The 23425-nt window shown below is 39.7% G+C and overlaps 2 protein-coding genes across 6 annotated transcripts in view; one reads left to right on the top strand and one right to left on the bottom strand.

The window, feature by feature from the left end:
• Positions 1 to 18244, top strand: RAB14 (RAB14, member RAS oncogene family). 2 transcript variants are annotated; one of them, XM_062591235.1, is made up of 9 exons: positions 1 to 197; positions 1809 to 1903; positions 9242 to 9300; positions 10730 to 10783; positions 12350 to 12527; positions 13737 to 13803; positions 14688 to 14775; positions 15097 to 15127; positions 16443 to 18244. In XM_062591235.1, exons 3-9 carry the CDS (start codon positions 9249 to 9251, stop codon positions 16618 to 16620), a joined length of 648 nt encoding a protein of 215 aa, XP_062447219.1. In that variant the 5' UTR covers positions 1 to 197; positions 1809 to 1903; positions 9242 to 9248; the 3' UTR covers positions 16621 to 18244. The 2 variants fall into 2 exon arrangements, with proteins under 2 accessions (XP_062447219.1, XP_062447218.1); XM_062591234.1 differs by lacking the exon at positions 1809 to 1903.
• Positions 18245 to 18330: 86 nt separating this feature from the next.
• CNTRL (centriolin) overlaps positions 18331 to 23425 on the bottom strand; it is a 37165-nt gene continuing 32070 nt past the window's right edge. For all 4 annotated transcript variants that reach the window (XM_062591230.1, XM_062591232.1, XM_062591231.1 and 1 more), the window contains 7 exons: positions 22927 to 23132; positions 22497 to 22637; positions 21105 to 21380; positions 20933 to 20995; positions 20160 to 20363; positions 19744 to 19851; positions 18331 to 19147 (listed from right to left, as the gene is read on the bottom strand). In XM_062591230.1, the coding sequence (XP_062447214.1) occupies positions 19753 to 19851; positions 20160 to 20363; positions 20933 to 20995; positions 21105 to 21380; positions 22497 to 22637; positions 22927 to 23132 (989 nt within the window). In that variant the 3' untranslated portion in view covers positions 18331 to 19147; positions 19744 to 19752. The remainder of the gene's footprint in view (positions 19148 to 19743; positions 19852 to 20159; positions 20364 to 20932; positions 20996 to 21104; positions 21381 to 22496; positions 22638 to 22926; positions 23133 to 23425) is intronic.

The following is a 23425-nucleotide window of genomic DNA, read 5'->3' as shown; positions in this document are numbered from 1 at the left end:
GCCGCCATCTTGGATAAGGGGGGTGATGGGGGCGCAGTGGAGCTGAGCCGAGCCGAGCCGGAGGGAGCCCCGGAGAGAGGCGGAGACCTGGTCCGGCCGCTGCCCAGCCCGAAGCGGAGCGCTCGCAGGGCCTACACGGGGGACCGGGCTGCCGCCGGCAGAGCCAAGCTGCACAGCCACTCGCTCCCCGAGCCCAGGTGAGGAGGAGCCGGGGAGGGCCGCCGCCCCCCCCCCACCCCCGCCGCCAATGGCCCGGCCCGGCCTAGCGCGCCGGGCCCCGCGGCGGTGCGCGGCCGCCGGCCGGGCCCTCCCGGCGCTCCGCGGCGCGATGCCGCAGCGCGGCCGGGGCAGGTTCCCTTCCGCTTCCCGGCGCGGGCGGCGGCCCTGCTTCCTGCCGCCGCCCGGGTCCTGGGCCTAGCCGGGGCCGCGCTCCCCGCGCCGCTGCCCAGCTCGAGGGGCCGCGGATCCGCGTGGGGCCGTGGAGGGCGAGGCGGGCTGGGCCTCGCCGCCGCCTCGCTTCTCCCTCTGCGCTGCGCGCTCCCCGCGGAGCCCGGCACCGGGCGCGGCGGTGTGGGAGCGCGCCTCGCCTGCGGCGGCCGCACGCAGGTGGCTCGCGGTGTGCGTGTGTCAGGCTGCTGGTGTGCCTGATGTTACCTGTGCTCCCCCAGGCTGCCCTGAACTTGGGTGGAAAAATAACTTTCATATATATTTTTTTTAAAAAAAGGCAACAAATCTTTGCCACTTCCTATTTGAGGAAGTGACAGAAGCCTTCTGGATTCCTCTGTTTCTCTTTTGTCAGTGTCTGTTCTGTCTAAACAGAAGAGTGAAACTGCTTCCCCCCCCACACACACACCTGCCTGTGTGTGTGCCTGCCTGTTTGCAGTATGTTCTTAAGGATTCTATGACACCCTTGGAGAGCTTTGTCTTGAATTGAAAACCTGCTGGCTGCATCCTTGCATTAAACTTATGGAAAATTGCCTCTTTTGGGGGTCTTTCGCCAGTGGGTCTATTGCTCTTGAAGTTATTTAATGTGGGCTGTGCTTTCTAGGCCTCCAAAAGGGAGTGAATCCTTGAAGTAGAAAGGTGCTCTACAATTTTCTTTTTCACAGATGTAAAAGTGCCCCTTTATGAAGGAGATTGACTACAATGTTTAAGACAAGGACTACTTGATTAATATCAGTCCACAAGTCAGAAATCTAACTCTTCCAATACCTGAATGTTTTTATATGGGATGCACTTCTGGGATCTATCTACATTTAGATTGAGACCTGTTGTGCTCGATCGTTACTCAGGTATGAGCAAGAAAATCCCACTCTGGAAGGCTTCATATTCAACTAAACGATCTTTAGATATGGCTTAAAAAGAAAGTGGCTAGTTTTCTGTAGGATTTGAACCTGTCCTAGATTTGAGTTTGTAGTAAGAAGCTCCTTTGAGAGTCACAAGAAAAAAATTATTATGAAGGACAGCAGTCTGAAAACAAACCTGTTATACTTGAGGTACTAGGATTTAAAAATGCAAAGAGAACTTTAAAATTACTTGTCTGTTCCTGTGTGTCTAGTGGAATCTATTTATGACTGTTTCTCACTTTACTTTTTTTCTGGAGCAGATGAAATAGACCTTATTTAATTTTGTTTAAAAATGTATTTTTCCAAGCTGATGACTTTAGTCACATTTCTGTATTAGTTTGTTAGACTGATAGCTCTTTTAGCTTCCATATATACTGTCTCCAAGTTTATCTGATACCTGAAACTTGGTTCTTCTACAACCTCAGACATATGATGCAGGTTGAACTAAACTTTTTTTCATAGGAAGAGGAAAGTGGGTAAATGAGGATATGCAAATGAATAAAGAACTCCTGTGGCTAAGAGAATGGACATCAGGAGAGTGCTCTCACTGAGCACAGGTATGTCATTTAATTTAGCTGTGGTGCTAGGTGTGGTTAGCAAGAAATGAGGGGTGTGTGTGCACATAGAAAAAGTTTCGGAAACAAAATGGAGCTTGAGAAAGCAGGACATGAAAACATTGAAAGGATAACAAAAGCAATGAGTATGACTGGATAACTGCTGAGGAAAATCAAAAAGTGAGGATGGTATGATATGTAGCCTTCTTTTGAAGAAAAAAAATCTAAAAAAGTCAACATGTTCATACAGGAATGATGGTAAAAGCTGTGGAAATTCTAGAAATACTCAACAGACCTCAGGCTGAGTTGGGTGTCTTACATGATTAAAGAATATAGCAAATGCACTTCTTCAAGAACAGCTTGAAATAAGCATGCACCTCTATGTACCCTTGTTAGTCAAAGCCCAATAGCATGCAGGCTTCGTGCTTTTTCAAAGACAGAATAACTGGATGTGGAGATAATGGGGAAAATGCAGTGTGATCTTCAAAAGCAGCTCATAAGTTTGCCTGGCTGCTATCTCTGATTGTCACTAGTCATTTTACTTCTTATGTGGTGATCAGTTTGGCCAGTTTTGCCGCCTTGTGCTGTACTAGGTATTTTATTGAAGCCCAAATGAGAAAACTAAACTAGAGAGGATGACTTCTTGCTGGTCAGTTCCCCTTCACATCTATTTGACACTATCCTTTCTGAAGAATGAGAAAGGAAAAGTATTGAGTTGCTAGCATGCCTCTAATGAGATTCCTCAAGAATCAGTCTTAGAGGACTCATTAAAAGATGAGCAAAAAAAACATTGGGGGAGGCTCTGGAGCTGTTATCTTTAAGATGGCTGATATATTTATTATGTAGAAAGACTTAAGTGTCCTTTGTATATGGAATAGAACCACAATGAAATTTAATAGTTCTAGACCTTATAGCTTGCTATGAACAACAGACCTGTGGGAATTAATTGCTTGGGTGTATTAATTGATAACAATGATTATTACTTTCAGTGTGGTAGGGCTTAACAGAAGGCCTTAACTGATAGAGTTATAGCCTATATTTCTAGTAGTTTAACTGGTACATTTAGAATATTGCATTCAGTTTTGTGCACTTGACAGAGATCCTGTCAGGGAAATAGTGCAATTATGGGTTGAAGCCATTCTCCTACCTCATCCCAGCCCCTGCCCTCACTTTAACTTCTTCTTGGTTTTCATTGTTACTTAATGTCTATGTGAATACGTGGGAAAGAGAAAGAAGGTTATGCCCTGGGAGAGGATCTCCCCATTCGTTTCTCTTAAGCAGTTACAAGCAGAACTGCATACAACTACTGTTTAAGTAGTAGTGGTTGTATACAATTCTCCTTGTAACTGACTGTAATGTTTTTCCAGATGAAAAAACTAACAGCTCTCTTAAAAATTGTTTCAAATTATGAAAGGGATGATATGATAGCATTCCGCCAGCTCAAGTCCCAATTCCCTTCTATAATAGGTACTCTCCTATTGCATATCCTCGCTAGTAAGACACCTAGATGGTTAGATGAAATGCAAAACATCTCTTCCTTCAGACTGGCTGTAAACAGCAGTTCTCTGGCTGATGAGTGGTAAAGTTTTTTTCCTCTTTTCCCCTTTTTTGAAGGGGGAAACACATAATTGGACTATCCTGTGTTTGAAGCTGGTAGCTGTTTTTAGAGGTATCATCTCTGTGTGGGTTGGCCAGCTAATGGTAGCACAGGTAGTATCTGATAAAATCTGTGCATGCAGGTTCTAGTTTCTTCTAGTAGCATAGCTTTTTGTTGAGCAAAAAACAAATACGAAAATTCTCTGTGCAATATGGTATCAGTGAAGAATTAAAATTGACTGTGTCCTTGAGTTCAGCTAGAAGGAACTTTGTAGGTGTCATCAAAGCTGGTATGGATGTGATGTTGTCAATTGTTGATGCTGACAATTACGTTGTGTTGATAATTTTACCACAGTGCAGCTAGAACATCCTTATTTCTGTTGTATACAAATAGATGCTGATACTTGAAATAAGGCTTCAGTAATAATCAATGTACAGGTGTAGTGCTTGCTAATTAGAGGAGGCAGCACAGAAGATGTCACTACTATCTCATTAAGTTTTTTACCTTAAAGCCTCTAGGGAGGAGTTAGTATATTGAAAATGGTTGTGGTGGCACTAGTTGCTGTAAAATTTCTAGTCATAAGTGCAGTACAGAATCTAATTGTACAGTTTTTAAACAAGCAGAGGTCTGTGTATGATGAAGAACGATTTTCTCTTGCTAACTGCAGTCGTGAAATAATACTTTAATCTCTAGGGAAGTGTTTCCTCTGAAAAGAGCTAAAACTTGTTCTAAGTTGGCAGAATTTACCATAAGAAAGATAGCTATGTCTGCCAAGCTTCCAGACCAAACTGCTTTTTTGTTACCAGTAAATTCATGATTGGTCAACTTTAATGTGTTTAATGTCAGTGGCAGATGAAGGTAGGTTGTATATGCTTGTCTGCAACTCTTAGTCCTGCAGTCTTCCCCCCCCCCTTTTCTTTTTTTAAAAAAAGGACATTAAGATCCCATGTGTCTGTAATAGAAGACTGAGCTGGGGGCAGAACTCCATTCTCTCCAGATGGTTGACATTATCAATGTATATTAGCTACATAATAATGAAAAGGATTTATATCCTGTAATTAATGAATGCTGTTAAGCATTATTCTTGCCTAGTCTTCCTCCTTTCAGCTGTAGTATTGCTGAGATTTTAAGCTTTCAAGACTGAATTCTCACACCATGTCTTCAGTGTTTAGTTTGTCTCATTTATTTTCACTCCTACATCACAGAGCTGTTTTGATGTACCTGTATCTGTTTTTAGAACCTGAGTGTCTTGCAGCAGGGGTTGTCATTCCTGTCCTTTTACTGGAATGCTGAAAGGATGCAAATATTGAAACATGTAACTATTAGGAAGATTCTGTCCTGTTGAGATTAAAATGTTGATAGCTGCAAAGTGGAATGATTTAAGCCCAGATGACTTCTTGGAGCCTAGAACTCTCATTTGATTTGTTCATTTCTGTTGCATGCTTTCTCTTTTAAACTAGAGTACTCAAATCTGGAATCTGAGCGTTAAAACAGTATGTGGGTATAAAAGGTCTTCTCTAAAAGAGAATTCTCTGAAAGAGAAAGCTTCAATGTTGCTTTGGAGTATCTCCATTGTAGAATCTGAATCCAGATAATTTGGAATATTTCAGAATCTTTCTGCTTTCCTTAGAGCACAGAATTGGTAAAGTTGGAAAGGACCTCTGGAGACCTTCTAGTCCAACCTCTCTGCTCAGCAGGGTCACCTAGAGCATGTTAGACAGGGTTGCATCCAGACGGGCCTTGAAGATCTCCAGAGAAGGGGACTCCACAGCCTCTTGGGGCAACCTGTGCCAGGGCTCTGTCACTCGCACAGGGAAGAAATTCCCCCTCACGGTCAGGCAGAACTTCTGTGGTTCAACTTCTGCCCAGTGGCTCTTGTCCTGTCACATGGGACAACTGAAAAGAGTTTGTCCCCGTCCCCTTGACACCCTCCCTTCAGGTACTTGTACACATTGATCAGATCCCCCCTCAGTCTTCTCTTCCCCAGGCTAAACAGGCCCAGCTCTAACAGCCGTTCCTCATAAGGCAGCTGCTCCAGCCCTCTGATCATCTTCGTAGCCCTACCCTGGGCTCTCTCCAGTAGCTCCATGTCTCTCTTGTAGTGGGGAGCCCAGAACTGGATGCAGTACTCGAGATGAGGCCTCCCCAGGGCTGAGTAGAGGGGCAGGATCACCTCCCTCGACCTGCTGGCAGCACTCTTCCCAATGCACCCCAGGAGACCACTGGCCTTCCTGGCCACAAGGGCACATTGCTGGCTCATGATCAGCTTGTCATCCACCAGCACTGCCAGGTCCTTCTCTGCAGAGCTGCTCTCCAGCAGGTCAGCCCCCAGCCTGTACTGGTGCACAGGGTTATTTTTCCCCAGGTGCAGGACCCTGCACTTGCCCTTGTTGAACCTCAGGAGGTTCCTCTCTGCCCAGCTCTCCAGCCTGTCCAGGTCTCTCTGAATGGCAGCAGAGCCCTCAGGTGTGTCAGCCACTCCTCCCAGCTTGGTATCACCAGCAAACTTGCTGAGGAGGCACGCTGTCCCCTCATCCAGGTCATGGATGAAGGAGTTGAACAGGATGGGACCCAGTACTGAGCCCTGGGGGACTCCACTAGCTACAAGCCTCCAAGCAGATGCTGCAGTCAAGCAGAGCAGATGTTGTGCCATAGCCTTGCTTTACTTTTCAATTTGTTTACCTCTAAAAGCTATGTTTAAATTAGTATCTATGTTTGTGGAATTGCCTACTATGTGCAATAGGTTCTCAATCAACTGTTTGGGATTTGAAACAGAGGTCTAGACTCAGGTTAGAGTACATTTTTGTATCACTATTGCTACTAATAATTACTAATTATTTGTTACTTGGTGTGTTAGCAAGCTGTGTTGAGAGAGTGCTAGTTTTGTGTGCTTGCAGTGGGGTCTCTGGTATCTTTTTCCTTATTATGGGCCTAATGTTATTTTAAGGACAGTCTGTCAGGTAAACAGAACTGTATACTTGGGAGTAAAGACTCTGTTTGGAGACTTGTAGCAAATTCAGTTTGTAATATAACTGGCTCAATTTGTCTATACTGAAAATTTTTTCCTCGCTTTCCAACAATGCTGCTTAGAAATTCAGGCAGTAAGAGGTGCTCCCCTAAAGAACTTCTTATTTCTTTATTATTATTTTTTAATATACTGCAGGTGCTTGGAAAACATGAGACTCCTTTGAAAACTTCTGAGTATTTATTGTTCCTTAGCCAACCAAAATTGTAAGGGGAGAGAGGGAAACCTAAGTTTCTACAATGCAAATTCTATAGTCACAGGAGTGCTTCTGTGCCTTGACTTTCACAATGCTGAAGACCTATGTGAGTTACTAGATACTACCATTTTGAGAATAAAGCAAAGATCTTCTATACCAGTTATGTATTAGGGCTTTTGGTCTGTCTTTTTGTATTTTAGTTGTAGGACTCACCTGCTTTCAGTGAAAATTAGGGCAGGCTTTGCTATCTTCCTGAAGTACTTGCAAATATAAGCTATCCTATTTCAGCCTTTTTTAATGTAAACTTACATGCATCATAATCCTCCAGTTTAACCTCTTCTGCCATCAAACGGAATTGAGCCATAAACATAGTTCATCTATGTTAGCTCATTTATGAGGTTTCTCTTGACTTGTTGCTTGCTTTCTAGTACTAATACATTGGATCAGAATATGCTAACTACTTGAATGTTACTGCTATTGGGGCATGCTGGAAAAGAACATAATGCATGAAAATGCATTTAGAAGACTTAAAGTATTGGGTGTTTCTGCAAATATATGTTGATAGTAAACTCTGAAGAGCAATTACTTTTATTTGCTGGAGTTGAAAATCGTTGGTGCATGTATTGAAGCTGGAAGATCAGCCACCTATTCAGAAAATAGGACGATAAAGTTGGTGGTTGCCTGATAGCAGATAAAGGGCAGTGCATTTTCAGTCACGCAGCTGAATTCCTACTCAAAATAGTGGTAAGAAGTGCTCTGTGTGTGGAGCAGTTACTTGTCAGGGACTGAGGATAACAAAAGCTGCAGGGAATGGCTGCCTTAGACTTCTCTCTACTGCTCCAGAGCAGTTTCCTCTGAGATTGCCTTGATAAAAATGACTGTTCTTGGTACCAGTGCATTTAGCGTTGGAATTCTGTTTTTCCAATGCATACAAGAATTATTCTCCAAAATTCTGTGGTTTACACGCTACTAAGTTTTAACCAAGTGTGTATATTTAGGATTTAGTGTAGATGTCTTGCTTGCTTACTGCTTGGGATTTGATAATTTCCATGTCTTGAGCAAAGCACAAAAGAAAGGCGAGGTGCAGATCACTGACTGGCACACAGTAAACCCTTCTTACATGCCTGTTTGAGTTATGCTCTTCTCTCCAAGGTCTAGATAAAAGTGTTTGCTTTAAAACTCAATTCTGTGAACTGCTGGCTGTTGGCAATGTACCATGAATGAGATTTTTGTCGTCAGTCACCTTCTTTCTTGTGATTAGAGTTGACTGTTGTGGATTAATCTGTGAAGAAACACTGCTTTGCTTTTGAGAAAATTTCAGATTCATAAGCTTTTCTCTATTTTTATTTCTTTATAATGTTAGTTTCACTTGTCATGTGGCTAACATGTGACTGAATGAATCTGTATTTCTAGGATAAAGCCACGTCCTTTATAGCCAAATATTAGAGAACCATGGTTCTCTAATCTGCTGTGCAGGAACAGGAAAGGATATGGTGAATTCCTAATGCAAATCTTTTGTTTGCTTAACTGATCTTATAGTATGTAGTTTAACTTAACCTGGGACATAAGCAGGCATTCTACATAATTTTTGTTAACTTGCAGTATCTGTGCACTACAGCCTTGTAATTCTGGTTGGCCGATGTATCAGTTGGTATGTCAACTGTTATTTCTTGCAGATTGAAACAGCTGAAGTTAGTTTCAATTTTTCCTGTGCATAGGAAAGCATGTGAAAACTCTGGAATATTGGAAGTATTTACCCCAATATAATTTTGACAATATTGCATGGATTCACTATAAAGCATAGATTAGTAAGTAAATAAATCTTATCAAATCAGTGACATGTATTCAGATCAAAAAACCCTAAACCCCTTGCTGTAATGTTACTATACTGACAAAGCCATGGAAATACTGACCACCTTTCTGAACTTCTGATTTCTGGCTTGTCAGTTTTCTAACATGGGCAAGAACAAGTCCAGGCTACTTCAGCGTTCCTGTCCTGTCTTTGTAAGTAATTCTCAGATGTTTGATGCAAACTAAACTGTCTTTTTCTATTGCAAGTTTCAAATGAAGTGTGTAGTAATAGTTCCAAGTTGCTGCTTTAGTTAAACTTCTTAAAAATCTGACTCTAAAAGGGGAAAAAACCCACACCCTCTTCATTTATGTATCAGCTATCTTGCTAGCAAGTATATTGGTCTGTTCTTGGACTGTATACAAAGCAAGAAGCTGCTAGAGCTTTGTAATAGGTTGAAGCTTTTCCTGGTAAAAATGAATGAATATTAGTATGACTTGGAGCATGTTTCTACTTACAGCGCTGTTATTGACAGAGGTTCAGAGCAAATGATATGGCATCTTTGGTGAATGTCTCTGGTCACAAGTTCAATGATTGAAGAGAAGCTGTGAAAAGAACTATGAAAGAAAGGATAGTTGGGGTGAAATACTCCCCCCTCTTTGCGTATAAACTATTGAGTTGGGTTGTTGAGTAAGTACCAGTTCTGATCTGTGTTGTTTCTTTCTTCATTTTAGTGCCACAATGGCAACTGCACCTTACAACTACTCCTACATCTTTAAGTACATCATTATTGGTAAGTATGAACTGGAAGATGTTTTGTCTCAGCAGCACGCACACCTATAAGTTGGTATCTGTATCCACCACAGCCTATCTGCAGACCCCCTGGCTCACCTGTTGTTGACTTCCTGTTTACATGTTACATAGTAAAAAAAAAAAAAAAAAAAAAAAAAAAAGTTTGTTTGCTTTTCTCAGTATGGTTACTTGTCCAGCCTCAGTTCCTCACAGATCAGTGCATTTGCTCTAAAAGTTTTAGCAACTGATAATACAAAGGCAATGAACTCTTGTGTGCTGCTTTGGAGTTCTGTACATCACTGGTGGCAAGTGGACTGGGAGTGGGGCAAATACCGAGGCCTTTCTAAGGTTCACTTCAGTTTAGTTATTACATACTGCAGAATTCGTGAGCATCTTTGCTGTTAGGACCGTAACATCATAGCACTAGAAAAACCTGCGTGTTAAAACTGGTGCATGCAGTTCCTTTGTGCCTAAATGTAAAGGTTATGTTCAGGAAGATTGCCATCCTTGTAATAGTTCCTCCACACACATACTTCCCACAGATTTAGCAATCTGGATGTTGCTGTTGTATTGATTTGGATTTGCTATAGCAATACTACTGCTATTGTATCACTAACCTCAAAAGTCTTATAATCCACGCTCATGCAAGTATTAACTGGAATCAGTTGCTTTAGAGACAGGCTTTTGAACTGCTGTCAGGCCTATATTTTTGTGTTTAAAAGTTGTTTTTGTCTGCGATTTCCTTGGCTGGTTAGAGAGTCAGGGGCTTGACTGGGTTTAATATTATTCTAGAAGAACTAGTCTTAATTATTTAATTCCTAATGATCTTGTGTAGGTGTCACTGGTCTACAGTCTTATCCCAGTGGTGTGTAAGTCATGTTGCTATGAGGACCTCAGTGTGTGGAAAAACTGGTACTTGGAAGATCCTGCTATTTCTCATTGTTAGCACTGTTTAAATGAATCAATGGAAGTGAGGCAATTTCTAGGTGTGTTCTAATTGTTTGTGAGTATCCTGAAGTCCTTGCCAGCAATTGCAAGTGACAAGGGAGCAGGGCAAGGCCTTGAATGTGTGTTTAACTGGTTTTCTTCTGAAAATTACCAGAAAAATACATTAAGGTTACACTTCAGTTTCTAGCAGCCCAATTTTTTCATGACCTTGTGGAAGAGTAGTTGTAAAGCCAACAGTGCAGATTATCTTCGTTTGTTTTCCCCTTTACCCCTTGCTTGCAGCTCTTTGCCAGTAATCAAAGCTATATTGCAAAAATTGATAAGCTTAAGGACTGTAACTAGGTATAGGACATCCCCTAATAGACTGGGGCCTGGAATGACTGCCTGACTTTGTCTCGTTTGTTGTGAGGGATTGTTAATGAAAAGATATACTTGCTGCAACAGTTCTGTGATGTCACTCATAACTATTCTTTGTATAACAGGGGACATGGGTGTAGGAAAGTCCTGCTTGCTTCATCAATTTACAGAAAAGAAATGTGAGTATTTCAGTTTACAAAGATCATAAACTGATATGCTTTATCCCTCTTCTTGCCTTCTGCTTCTGTCATGCTTGATCTTGAAGTGGCATCTTCCATCTATATGGATTCATGTTGTGCTTGCTTAGATTCTTGTTTTGACACATGCAGATATACAAACAAAACTGTTAATGCAGTAATGGGAAAGACTGCAGCTTCAGTCAAGAGTCCTACCTGTGATAAGTGGGAAGGCTATCCCCCTTGTTACAGCTTTTTTTTGGGGGGGGGGGGGGGGGGGAGAGAAATTGTGATGTGAAACAGTGGAAGTGGCTTGGCTAAAACGTGCATGCTTTTTAATATTAGTGTAGTTTGGACACAAACATTTGGGGATTTTTTTTAATGCTCTTAAACACTTAAAAAGGGCAAAAGGAATCATACTGAACTAATTGTTCTTTGACTCCCCTTTGCAGACTTTGGTAGCACTGAAAGTTTTCATAGCTGCTGTGACTTATGACCCTTGGGGGGGGCCTGTATGATAGGCTTTAAGGCTTAAGCGTTCTGTCTTGACTCTAATGTTCTCGGCATGTATGCCATCATCACAGGAATTAGCTTCAATGCTCTGTACTAATGCACATTGCATTGGAGTTTGCAGTGGCTGGTAAGAGCTCCTATGTCTTTGCATATTGCTCACACTTGTGGGTATGGCTCAAGTATTTATTAGCACTTATTAGTACTTTATTAGTATTTATTCTGTGCTATGTAGATGCAGTAGTAAGTGGCTACAAGCTACAGTTCAAGTATTTCTGCTTTCTACTATTCCTATTTTCCAGTAAAAATTGAATATTTAACTGTTGCTTTTAATCAAAACCAAGTATCAAGCAGTTGTTTGTCGTCTTTACATATGGCAAAGTTCTTGAAGAGGCTATGTCTTGTTTTTAAAATTCATGAGAAGTCTATTAATATTAAGCAGAAAAGCTATGAATGAAACTAACACATTAAACACCTGTACTATGAGACTATTACTGACACTAGGCAACTTGAATAGATACTCACTCTTTCTGTATTTTCTTACTCTCTTAAGAATGAGTTTATAGTAATTAGAAAGATGTCATCTTGTTATAATTTGCTATACTTATTCATGAAACTGGCTTTTTCTTGTGGACAGTCAGGTTGTTTCAGCTGGGAATAGCTTGGATACTTTTTTTGAAATAGTTACGGACTTTTTAACTGTCTTAATTGTCTAAAAATTTATCTTTCTACTATGTTAAAATAGTTAATTCTTTCTGTGAAGATAGACTGAGAATCAGCTGACTTGTTACCTTCTGAGTTACATGGCTAAACAGCATCAGTAGTACATGCATCAGGGAAGGCACAGAATTTTTATAAGTCTGTTCCTAAACTAACAGCAGTTCAGGAAATAAAATTATTTCTGGTTAAGCGATGCAGTTTGTGTACTGTAACTGTAAAATGCTTGCTTAGAGGCTGAAAATATAGACAAGATCACTGACAGTGGGTGGTATTAAGATTTCTGCAGAAGGCAGACCTCATACTAGAAAGATCTAAACATGCATTTATCTTTCATGACAGTTATGGCGGACTGTCCCCACACAATTGGTGTTGAATTTGGTACAAGAATAATTGAAGTTAGTGGCCAAAAAATTAAACTACAGATTTGGGATACAGCAGGACAAGAGCGATTCAGGGCTGTCACGCGAAGCTATTACAGAGGAGCAGCAGGGGCTCTCATGGTCTATGACATTACCAGGTAAGGTGCCATTGACTGTTGCATCTTGTATCTTAGCTGCACGTGTACTCGATGAGCTCTGTGAATGCTGCAGCCTTGTACATAACTGTCTTAAGTCTGTCCTGCAGACTTGTGCTTAGCTTGTGCTTAGCTGACTCAGTGTCTGGATGGATTTGCACCTTCTTGTGCAAAACTAACCACACTTCATTTGAATAAATTAAATACTTAAACTGAAAATGAAACATACAGAGTTTGAGTGAGCTGCTCTTCTTGGAAGACTTCACTGCTGACAGACCTGAGAATCTTGCCATTTCAGGCCTTGACTGCTTGTGCTGAAGTTCTTTAAAAAACTGAATTCACATTTAAAATGTACTTCTCAGTGCATGGATTTTTCTCTCTTGTGATAGAGAGGGGGAATGGATAGTGCTGCTTACTTGGCAGGAATATTTTCAGTAGTCCTGAAATAGAATATTTGTATTGTAGTGGGCTATGTAACATGCTTAATGGTCTCTATGTATCTGAGAGAATTGGGAGACTAGCCAATGAAGAGGCCTAGAAGTCAGACCTTTCAAACTAAAGGAGGCTGCTTGCAAGCTATTTAGTTTCTCTTATAAAAGAGCAAAGCAATTATTCTATGTTCAACATCAAATATTTCTGCTTTCAGATGTCTCCAGTCTTCTTTCAGGGCTGCTCTTAATGTTCTTTATGCACCTCTTGTTTACTGTGTATGTGGGTATATCTCCCATTTGCTTACAACTTGAGTAAAGCACAAATATTATGCACTGTTTGCTACCTAAGTGGTATTCCCCTGTATAGTGTTCCCTAAAACTATTTGACAGGAAATCCTTTGATGTGTTTTATACATGACCATATAAATGTCCTTCTGAGGGAAGCAGTACTCCTACACACTGGAAGTGTGAGTTGGTCTGTCTTTCCACTGTACTTCTGTGTTAGGTGTATTCTGTGGATTAAAAGTTGACTTGTTGAAATCTTGGTCTGAATCCAAACAAGATGTTACTGCTTCTTGCTTGAGGTTGGGAAGACAAATGGGGATGATAACAGCCATTAAAAATATAGTATCTAACCATACTGTTGGCACATTTTATATATATATATATATATATATATATATATATATATATACACATATACATATATATGTGTGTGTGTATATATATATTTTTAAAAAAGTCCATATAGCTAAAACTCTACCTGCTTAATTCTTTGCAGAAGAAGTACATATAATCATTTAAGCAGCTGGCTGACAGATGCAAGGAATCTCACCAATCCAAATACTGTAAGTTGGACTTTCTTTGGCTTGAAAGCAAGTTTGTTATCCCAAAACAAGAACTAGAAGGTTTAGGTCAAAGCATCTGCAGTGTGTTGATGGTAACACTCTTTTAAAGAAGCTATCTCTTTCTAAACTAGTCTGCTGAGACATCCTTAAGTCTCCATCTTTTGCAGTACATCAGTGAGCTCTTCTCGCTTTTTCTTTACTGCAGTAAAAGTGTAGACTTCTGGGTTGGAAAGCAGTGGTTTCTTCCAAAAGGATTGCTGTCTCTCTTGCCTTGTGGAGCTTATTTTCAGCAGTTGGGCAAAATCATGGTCAAATGAACAAACCTTAACTTTATTAATATCTCTTATTGCCTTGTGGTGGCAATTAGGTGAAATACTCATTCATCTTCTTAGTTTGAAATAAATTAGATCTCAAGCAAAAGCTGTCCAGGTCTTCTGGAGGAATAATGGGAGAGGAGGCTCTTCGGTGTCTCTTTGAAAACCAACAAAACTTTTGGTCGTCTTTATAGTTTGTCTTTTCTAAAAGGCTATAAAATGCTTTAGAATCAAGAATGGCAAGATTCTGCTGTGATAAAAGAAAACTTGTAAAGATTCTAGCTGGATTAGCAGAACAAACACAGGAGGCAGTTCTGAGCACAACTTTAATGACTTTAGAATAGAACTACTGCCTTTTAGGACCTCATCTCATGAGAACAAGCTGACAAATCTTATGTGCTAGCTGGAGACTTTATTCTTGACTTTGCAGAGAGGACACTGCTAAAGCAATGCTTTTGTGAAGATGCATTTTTAAAGAATTTCTTTTTTTTCTTACCTCTTAATGAAGAGGGTGGTAATGAAAAAGCTAGTAAGCTGTTTTCTGAACTAACTTTCTCTCTTCTGAACCAGGTGATAATCCTCATAGGAAATAAAGCAGATCTGGAAGCACAGAGAGATGTTACATATGAAGAAGCCAAACAATTTGCTGAAGAAAATGGTGTGTTTTTTCTCTTGAGCTGTTACATTTCCTACAAGATAGCGATGTTAAAGTGAATCTTCAGCATTGATAGCTGCAAGCTTACACTTCCAAAGTAATGTAATTATATGTAAAACTCTTACTGCACCTCAGATAGTCTGGCTTAATTCTAACTGTGCATAGTTCTAGAAATCAGCTTCCATAGTGATGCCTTAACTTACTCATAAAATATTATTTAGTACTAAAAGTCTTTTGCATGTAATCTGAAGACCAATACATGACTGATTCATGACTATTCAAAGTATTCTGTTAACTGACTACTGCACTTCTGTTTCTAAACAGGTTTATTGTTCCTTGAAGCAAGTGCAAAAACGTAAGTGACTTATCTAGAGGAATGTTTTAGAAGGTATCTGTTTGAGCGGAATATATTTGTTATGACTAAATACTGCCATATGGTTCAGATGTAGTAGGACTTCACAAGTGAAGGGGAAACTTTTTTTTTTTTTTGAGCCATCATAGAGGGCAAAGTGTGCCTAGTGGTTTCAATTCCTGCTGGCTTTGACTTAAAGGTAAGTTGGAAAACAGACATTATACTGTATTTCAGGCAAAGACTTGGACTGATCAAGTTTAAGGCCTTGTTTCTGCCTAGAGTGTGGATGAATCTAACTGGCTCCCCAAGCAGACTGAGTGCATTACTTTCTTGATGTTTCCCGCTGTTCTGTAGCAGACATCTTATTCCTTGTGTTGCTAAGAGAAGTCATTGCACCCAATCTGCAGTAGGCTATGTTGGTTGGAAAAGCTAACAGAACACAAGAGATTAGATCTCCTAGGACACTAGTAGGTGTAGTTCCCATTGGCATCTGTTTCAACAGAATTTCTTAATTTTTACTAAAGACTGTTTACAAACCTAGGAGGACCTTTGTGAATCTGTCTTGAACTCTCCATAGCTGTAATCTGCCACCTCATCAGTAAGAATAATAATCTTGGACTTGTGGTGCTTCAACCAACTGTTGCTGAAACTGCCAGGAATCTGCTTGACTTCTCCACAGCTTCCCACCAACATCTGGGGAGGCTCGGTTTTCAACTTGGGATTCTTGCCCAAACTGGGTTGTGTTTGCTTGCAACACCCTGGTACAGAATTAGAATTCTGCTAAAGTATGTAATGAATGGTGTACTTCTAAACAGTTCCAAACATCAGTCCTTAAACAGTAGCTGTTTGGGCAGCTGATCCAGTCAAATTAAACTAGCAAAGACTTAAGTATGTAAATCTAGTTGGCGGTGGGGAGGCAGAGCATCTTTAATGCAGGTGGCTCATCACATGCTGCAAAACTTCTACAGAGCTCGACTGCCTTTTAGCTGCTTTGAAAATGGCTCTGTGTATGTAGCTCAGTGTTACAGCTTATTTCTGAGACGGAATTTTTTGATAGGCAGTGGTATTAGTGGCTAGTCATAATAAATATAGTGGCAGAGGAGTGAATTGCCATATCAAAAGCTGTTCTGAAGAAAAGTTATCGGACTGTTTGGTTAGCGTACCATAAACTCACAGGCATGTAAGAGAACAGGGTAGCAATGGCTTTAAGTGCAGTGGCCTGTCCGGTCTCAGCAAGTGTTATCTAGCCAGCTGCCTTCGTAACCTGTGCCGCTTTTGTGAAGCGTAGCCTAAGTAACTCCTGCTGCTCTCTTTATAGTGGAGAGAATGTGGAGGATGCATTCCTGGAGGCTGCCAAGAAAATATACCAGAATATCCAAGATGGAAGCCTGGATCTGAATGCTGCGGAATCGGGTGTACAGCACAAACCGTCAGCCCCGCAGGGGGGGCGGCTAACCAGTGAACCCCAGCCCCAGAGAGAAGGCTGTGGCTGCTAGTGACCTCTGTTCCATGGCTCCATTTCTGACCCTTCTCCTCTCTGTTGGAAGCGGTGCTTTTGACTGCTTCACTGTCTTCTGTACATCTTATTGGGTTTAATTAAAACTCTGAGAAAACAGTTTAACACAGTACTAAACTGCTAAATGACTTTAGATGTAATCAGGTTATCAAAGGCAAGTAGAGTAATAAAATCTCTCCTGCATGGTAAATCTAGACGGTTTTTTTTTTTTCCTTGATTGTCCTTGTGATAGTGTCACGAATACATAATTTAAACTGAGCACTGATGCTGGACTCTTGATTTTACACTTTTGCAGGGCTTTGTCTTGTATGGTTTATTTTTATGGTTCTTCAGCCTTTCTTCCCCACCTCTAACTGTTTAGAGCTGTCCATAGTAAAGGATAAGTTTTGCTGTGAAATGACTTCTGATGGTAGAAAGGGGCTCTGTAACAATGTGCTTTTGTTGAAAGCATTCAGTGTGGTGTGTGTTGGGGGTAGGTGCTGGGCTGGTGCAGGAGTGTACAACTTACTTCCATCTTAGCCTAGCACAGGGAAACAATCCCTGTATTCTTGTGCTCATAGCTTTACATCATTTTTTTGCCCCTTTTAATCCTTTACATTTGTTAACAGAACGTAAATATGTATAAAATTTGAAGGAACTGAGCTAACAGTTAAATACATCCTTTGTATATGATTTTAATGAAGAAAACGATTACTGGCATTAGAACAGTATGTAAGAAACTATCAGCTTGTACAGTATGGACCTATATGTGACCACATTGCCCCATTAGTACTACAAAGATAAATGTAACTGCAGTTCACTAACATAGGCTTAACTCCTTGGTGTTGACCGTGGACATTGTGCTGGGGGAACTCTAATCCCAATGCAGAAAATAACACTAGTGGAATATGTCTTTCATCTTTGCACTGTGGTATATCTATGCCATTTTATTAATCCTGTTCTGTGCAATCAGCAGTGTGCTAACCTGCTTTTCTCTTCTGTAAGCATTTTGCATTATTGGCTTCATTACCTGCCTTGCATTGTATACAAAGGCTGGTTTCTCTTGCACATCTTACGCTTTTATATCTGTAACTCTTTGGTCAGATTCTGAACTGGACAGTCAAGAACACGTGCTCTCTAGGGATTTTTAACTACTTCTGTATTTTTTAACAATACAATGGTAGGTTTTTCTTAAAAATTTATTAAGAAGAAACAAAGACTTGGAATAAATCCTTCATGGGATGATACAAGCTATAATCCTGCTTGTATAAAGAAGAGATTTTTAGGTGGTGACCATGCACATGTGGATTCTGTTAAAGTACATGAGGGGTTTTCTGTTTTGTTTGAAATTTGTGTGTGCTCTACATGCAGTACTGTATTTCACATGAAGCTTCACTTGGAAAACATCAAATATGCTTTAAATTTATAAGGGGGCAACTGCTTAACAGTGATCAAATGTCCAACTTCTAGTCTTACTGCAGTGTTTAAAATACAAAGTAGTCTCAAAATCCCTGTCTAGACACTAAAACTTTGCAATGTTCAGACTTGTAAGTAAACAGTGATACCAGAGTATTGTACAGTCAATGTTAAATAAAAGCCAAAACTGGAATGTGCAAACAATAGGATCTGAGTAACTTGTACACTGTCCCTTTGGTTTGTCTGGTTGTCTTTTTTTTTTTATTATTTTTATTTTTTGACTAATAGAGTGGTATTTCCAAGATCTATAGCTAATGCATCCTGCTTAAAAGAAGGTTGCACCACAAAGGGTTTGCCCAGGGACCATGACCTGCTGCTGGAATGAAATTTGGGTACAGCAAACATTCTCTAATGACTACAGCTTGTTTAAGGTGCAATACCTTTATTCCCAAAAAAAGTTACAGTAGGTCTTATTTCTGTCACAGAAAGGATTTGTTTGGACTGCTGTACTCCTCATTTGATGTAACAATGCTATTAATCTAAATATTTGTAAATAAAGTACCTGTATCTAGATAAAACTAGTGGATTGTGTTATTTGCTCTCAGAAATAATCTGCTGGTAATTCTCTGGATCTGTTTACTTATGCTGTAGTTTGAGGGGGGGCAGTTTCTTAGAGCTGCTGCTTAGGCTGCTATAACGCTGTAGGCTCACCTAGCATTATGAGTATAAATGAGAACCATAAAAAAAAAGTCACTGAAGTTTATTTAAGAAAATAATGTAAAATAACTGTATTTAAAGCATTCATGTATTTGACAAAGTTGTCCCTTTTGTCATTATTACAAGTTTTCCTTACAAAGTGAAAACTGACCAAAAATATGAACATTTAAATAGCAATAGTTAACTCTCTTTTTAAAAAGAGGGAGTTCAGAGTACCCCAGATAAGAGAAATGTCTTTATAGGTAAAGCTCAGTTAATCATATATGAACTTCACAGTATTAAGTAGATCCTGTAGTCAGCTGTTTGTTGGCCAGAAAGCGAGGTAGAAGTCTTCAAAGGTGGTAGAAAGATGGCACAGCTCCAAGGAGTACAGTTGCATGTGCAGATCAGCACTTCTAAAAAACAGTATTAAGGGTTTGCTGCACAATGCTCTAGTCTGGCTAGTGCATGACACCAGCTTTTTCTTACATCACAGCAGTGGCACTTCGAAATGCATGGAGACTCTGCATGCCTTCTGTGCTACAAGCCCCTGCTGGCTGGCAGGTGCCTAATGCCACTATGGATGAGCTTAAAGCTTTTCTTCTCTCTACTGAACATTAATATATAGCAGCTATTGCTAAAATAAATATTTTAAACTGCTAGAAAAGCCATTAGCATAAACTTTCAGGCTTGCATGCCTGCCTCTTCTCACTTCCTAGCTGTAATCTAAAGTTATTAAAATCAGGAAAATGGTATTGAAATGTTTTGCAGAGCAATGCTATAACATTAAAAAATCAGAGTAATAATTCCCATGTCATCTGAACACTTAGAAGAAGCTTTCACACAACTTATTTTGGCTCTTAAATGCATATTTCTAAACAACTTGAAAAGGCAAGACAAAGGAAGTGCATTTAATCCACAAGCCTTACAGTTAAAAAAAATATTTACAAGCCAGTATAGAGTTCAAGCTAGGATGAAGTCTGAGCAACAGATACCTAAGTATGCCTCTTACCTCTGTGCTCTACTGAGAAATTTCTTGTGAATAAGATTGCAGTGTTTGAGATGCCACTGAAATACCTGCTCGCCTACTACGAGAGTGAATAAGTCCTGTCAGAGCAGCCTAGAAAAAGCCGTTAAAAAAAAAAGTATGTCAGTGTCTTTAGTAAGCCAATTCAGATTAATTTTTTTGGACTTACTTAAAGAATAAGGGGAAGTTTACATCTAACCTTTGAAAAAAAATTTACTATTTTCATCTACAAGTTAGCTGTCTGGTAAATAAAGTGTACAGCATAATTTCCCCACTGTTTACCAACCCCCTGCAGTAGATACAGTTGCCTTTAAGACATCTGAGTATGAATGAAACACTAATAATGAGCTAGAATATAGTTAATTCAAAATCAGAATTTCTGTACACATTAGAGTATTTACCTGTGTTTTTGTTAAATTCAGAGCATCACGAAGAGAGAGACTTGATGAGCTTTGGGCTAGAAACAGTGACTCTGAAGTAGTACTGCTGACTAGGTTATCCAGTGCATCAACTTGTCGCTTCAAGCTATGAAGGGTGCCTTCTGTTTGCTGTTTTCCTCTGATTAATACTTCTACTTGCTTGGACATGCATTGCCGGAGTTGAGCCTAAATAAATCATTGGTTCTATTTATACTCATTAATGTTACTTTGAAGACTGCGTTTAAGAAAAAAAAGTCTGATGGCTTTAACACTAAAATCCCTTAAGGCTTGATTTCTAGATGCTCTGGTAAACCACAGCAAACGGGTAATGGTTTTGCAAATTAATTCTTTAGTTTACCTCTTCTGAAGTCAGAAATAAGCTGTATTTCTATAGCCTTTAACATTACTGCTTGAATAAAGAGCAACAGATGTGCTCTAACTAAACTTTGCCATTATTTCTACTTGTAAGAATCATGGGTGTTCCTGAATTATGGTCTGTCATGTTGCTAATACATTGAGGGAATCTTATTGAAGTACTCATATAAAACCCATTCATGATGAACTGTTATCTTGATAGTGCCTGCACTTTCTACACTCTTTTACTATTGCCACCTAACAGAAAAGACCAAAGATACGCTGTAGCTAGTCATTATGTACCAAGTGGATACATAAGAGCTGGAGAAGAATCTTGTTTAAATTATTTTAGAAGGGATCTAGTGGACCCATTAGCATGACTGGGAAGAGAGATGTGCCACCTTCAACCGATCTTCATGATGCTGCAGTTTTTCTCGGAGAGCTTCTCCACGCCACTGTTCATCCTTTTGGAAACAAAAGCACGTTCAACAATTGAGCAGCATTGCAAAGGGTACCAATACTGACATGCCCTGCTATAGCAGCAGTAGCAGCTGCTTTTTAAAAGCATTTTACCATTAAGAAGACTTTAGAAAAATTGAGCTTTTCTTCCTGTGAGAGTAGTCTTTTGTCAGTAGCTGCAAATGGACCAGTCTCCTCTAAGTTATCTGATTTATCACGCAGACTTTCCTGTACTTCAAAAGCTGCTTCCAGATGTTCTAGGAGTTCTGGTGATGATGGGCTTAAAGATTTAAGCCCTGTACTAATTTCATCTTCAGTCTCTAGCTTAAGCATCTTTGCTGCATCCTTTATTTCCTTTTGTCTACTTTTCAGGTCTGCTTGAGTTTTAACCTGTATAGTAGTAAAACACAGTCTCACCACTTTGCTGTCATGCTGCGAGTACATCAAGGCAGAGGGATTTTCCTGTATTACTGAACAAGACTTATTACTAAGATGTTTACATTTTGACAATTACAGTCTAGAATCATAGAACCTCTGAGCAGATGCATTCCCAATTTTGGTTTTCTTTGCCTATAAAGCCTTTCTAGTGTTAATAGAAGCAACTACCTAAGTTACCAGAAGTAACTTGTTAACTCAAAATAAACTTATTCATATTCTGAGCCTGCAGATTCTTCCTGGAAGGCTTCATAATTGCTAACAACATTTTCCGAAGAACCTTGTAAAATTTAAGAAATAGAAGGATTCAAACAATACAGAGTCACCTGTCAGTTTAAACTAACAAAACAAGAGAATGCTGACCAGGTTGCTACTAACAAGTTACTAAGTGCATAGTGAGTAGCTTTGAACTTAGATAACATTTAGTGATTTGCATAAACTATGACTCTGCTTATGCCAAGTTCCTGTGAGCAAAGCTTAATGTAAACAGGAGACAGACTCCTAATTAATTCTTGACTGAGGCATTGCCTAAAACAAGCTGACACGCAGATGCTAATTAGCAAATGAGTGCATTTGCTAATTATCTTAGGAGCATCCAAATTCAACTGGCTCTAATAAATAGCTAGGACTCCCATGCCTCCTCTAAAACACATTGTCTGCTTTTACTGATTTACTGGGGGAGAGGGGTTGACCTCTTCACTATTTGAATTAGTCTAAACAGTGCCTGCAATTCCCCATCAAGTCATGGGAAAGTAACTATTCCGCTCTGCCTTGGCCTCCGAGATCCGAGAAATGAAATATTGCTTTAGAGCTTGGCAGTCCTTACTCAGAACTCAGCACATAAAAATGAACAAACCAACCCAAGTCAGTTAAGCAGGGATTACTGAGCTGTCTGATCATTAACAAACCGTAACTTCCAGGCTTGGAAAACTGCATAGCAATTGTAAATAGGTGTATTTCTGCCAACTGTGAAACAATGAACTGAAGGAGATTCAAAACCAATACAGTATAAACCTGCCCAGAAGATGTACTTTCCCTTAAACCAATCTGTATTTGGCTTCTCAGTTTTACCTGTGTTTGGAGATCCATGTAGTCCCGTTGGATTAGGCCAAGCTCCTTAATGAGGCGTTTTGCTCGTTCATGGTTACTGTGTGCTACTTGTTCAACAGCTGCTATGTCATTCTGCAAACAGTTATTTTCATACTTTTTTTCCTAGGAAAATTTCAGAAAGATTGTCTTTCACTGTGGGCACCCAGTTCAGAATAGGAATGCAGAGAATCCACACAGAACACAATTTCTTTAAGTTAGAACACACAGCAGTATTAAATAGGAGTAACTGGGCAGATACTGTGCAACACACTTTGAAAAATACCAGATTTTGGTTGCTTCAAATTGCATCTTAGAATTAATTTACTACTTTTGTTCCCCTGGCAATGAAAGTGCTGTTCTATCATTTTGCCATTAAAAATGAACAAATACATAAATAAGAGACAGGACTTGCATGCAGTTCTTTTTCCAGCTGGGTCCTCTGCATTTTGATTGCTTCTTTCAGACTCAAGATTTGCTTTTGTGCTTTTTTCCTCTCTGATGCTAGCTGATCTTGGAGATGTTTTAGCTCAGACTTTGAAAGTTCCAGTTCTTTTTGAAGAGATGCAATTTCTCTATTCTTTTGTTGTAACTGTAATTCTTTTTCTGAGACCTGATGTTCTGCAATTGTTTTTTTTTTTTAAAAAAAATAATTCTGGTTAGTGGAAATGCAAATATCTTGTCATATTTCATATACATTAGGTATTTTCAAAAACTTTAGTCTTCTGAGTAATGGTTTGTAGAAAAAAAAAAAAAAAAGAAAATAAAAGAAAACCCCACACTGGGACACAGTGGGAAGGGAAGGGAAGGAACAATCACTTCACTATAGAATTTCAATTACTTGAATAAACCAATATAAGGATCAAGAGTCATTTTAGGTGCTCAATTAAAAGCTAAGCAAGATAAAGCCAACA

Source organism: Rhea pennata, chromosome 18 (genome assembly GCF_028389875.1).
Source record: "Rhea pennata isolate bPtePen1 chromosome 18, bPtePen1.pri, whole genome shotgun sequence".
NCBI lineage: Eukaryota > Metazoa > Chordata > Aves > Rheiformes > Rheidae > Rhea > Rhea pennata.
This window is presented reverse-complemented; position numbering and strand designations above follow the sequence as displayed.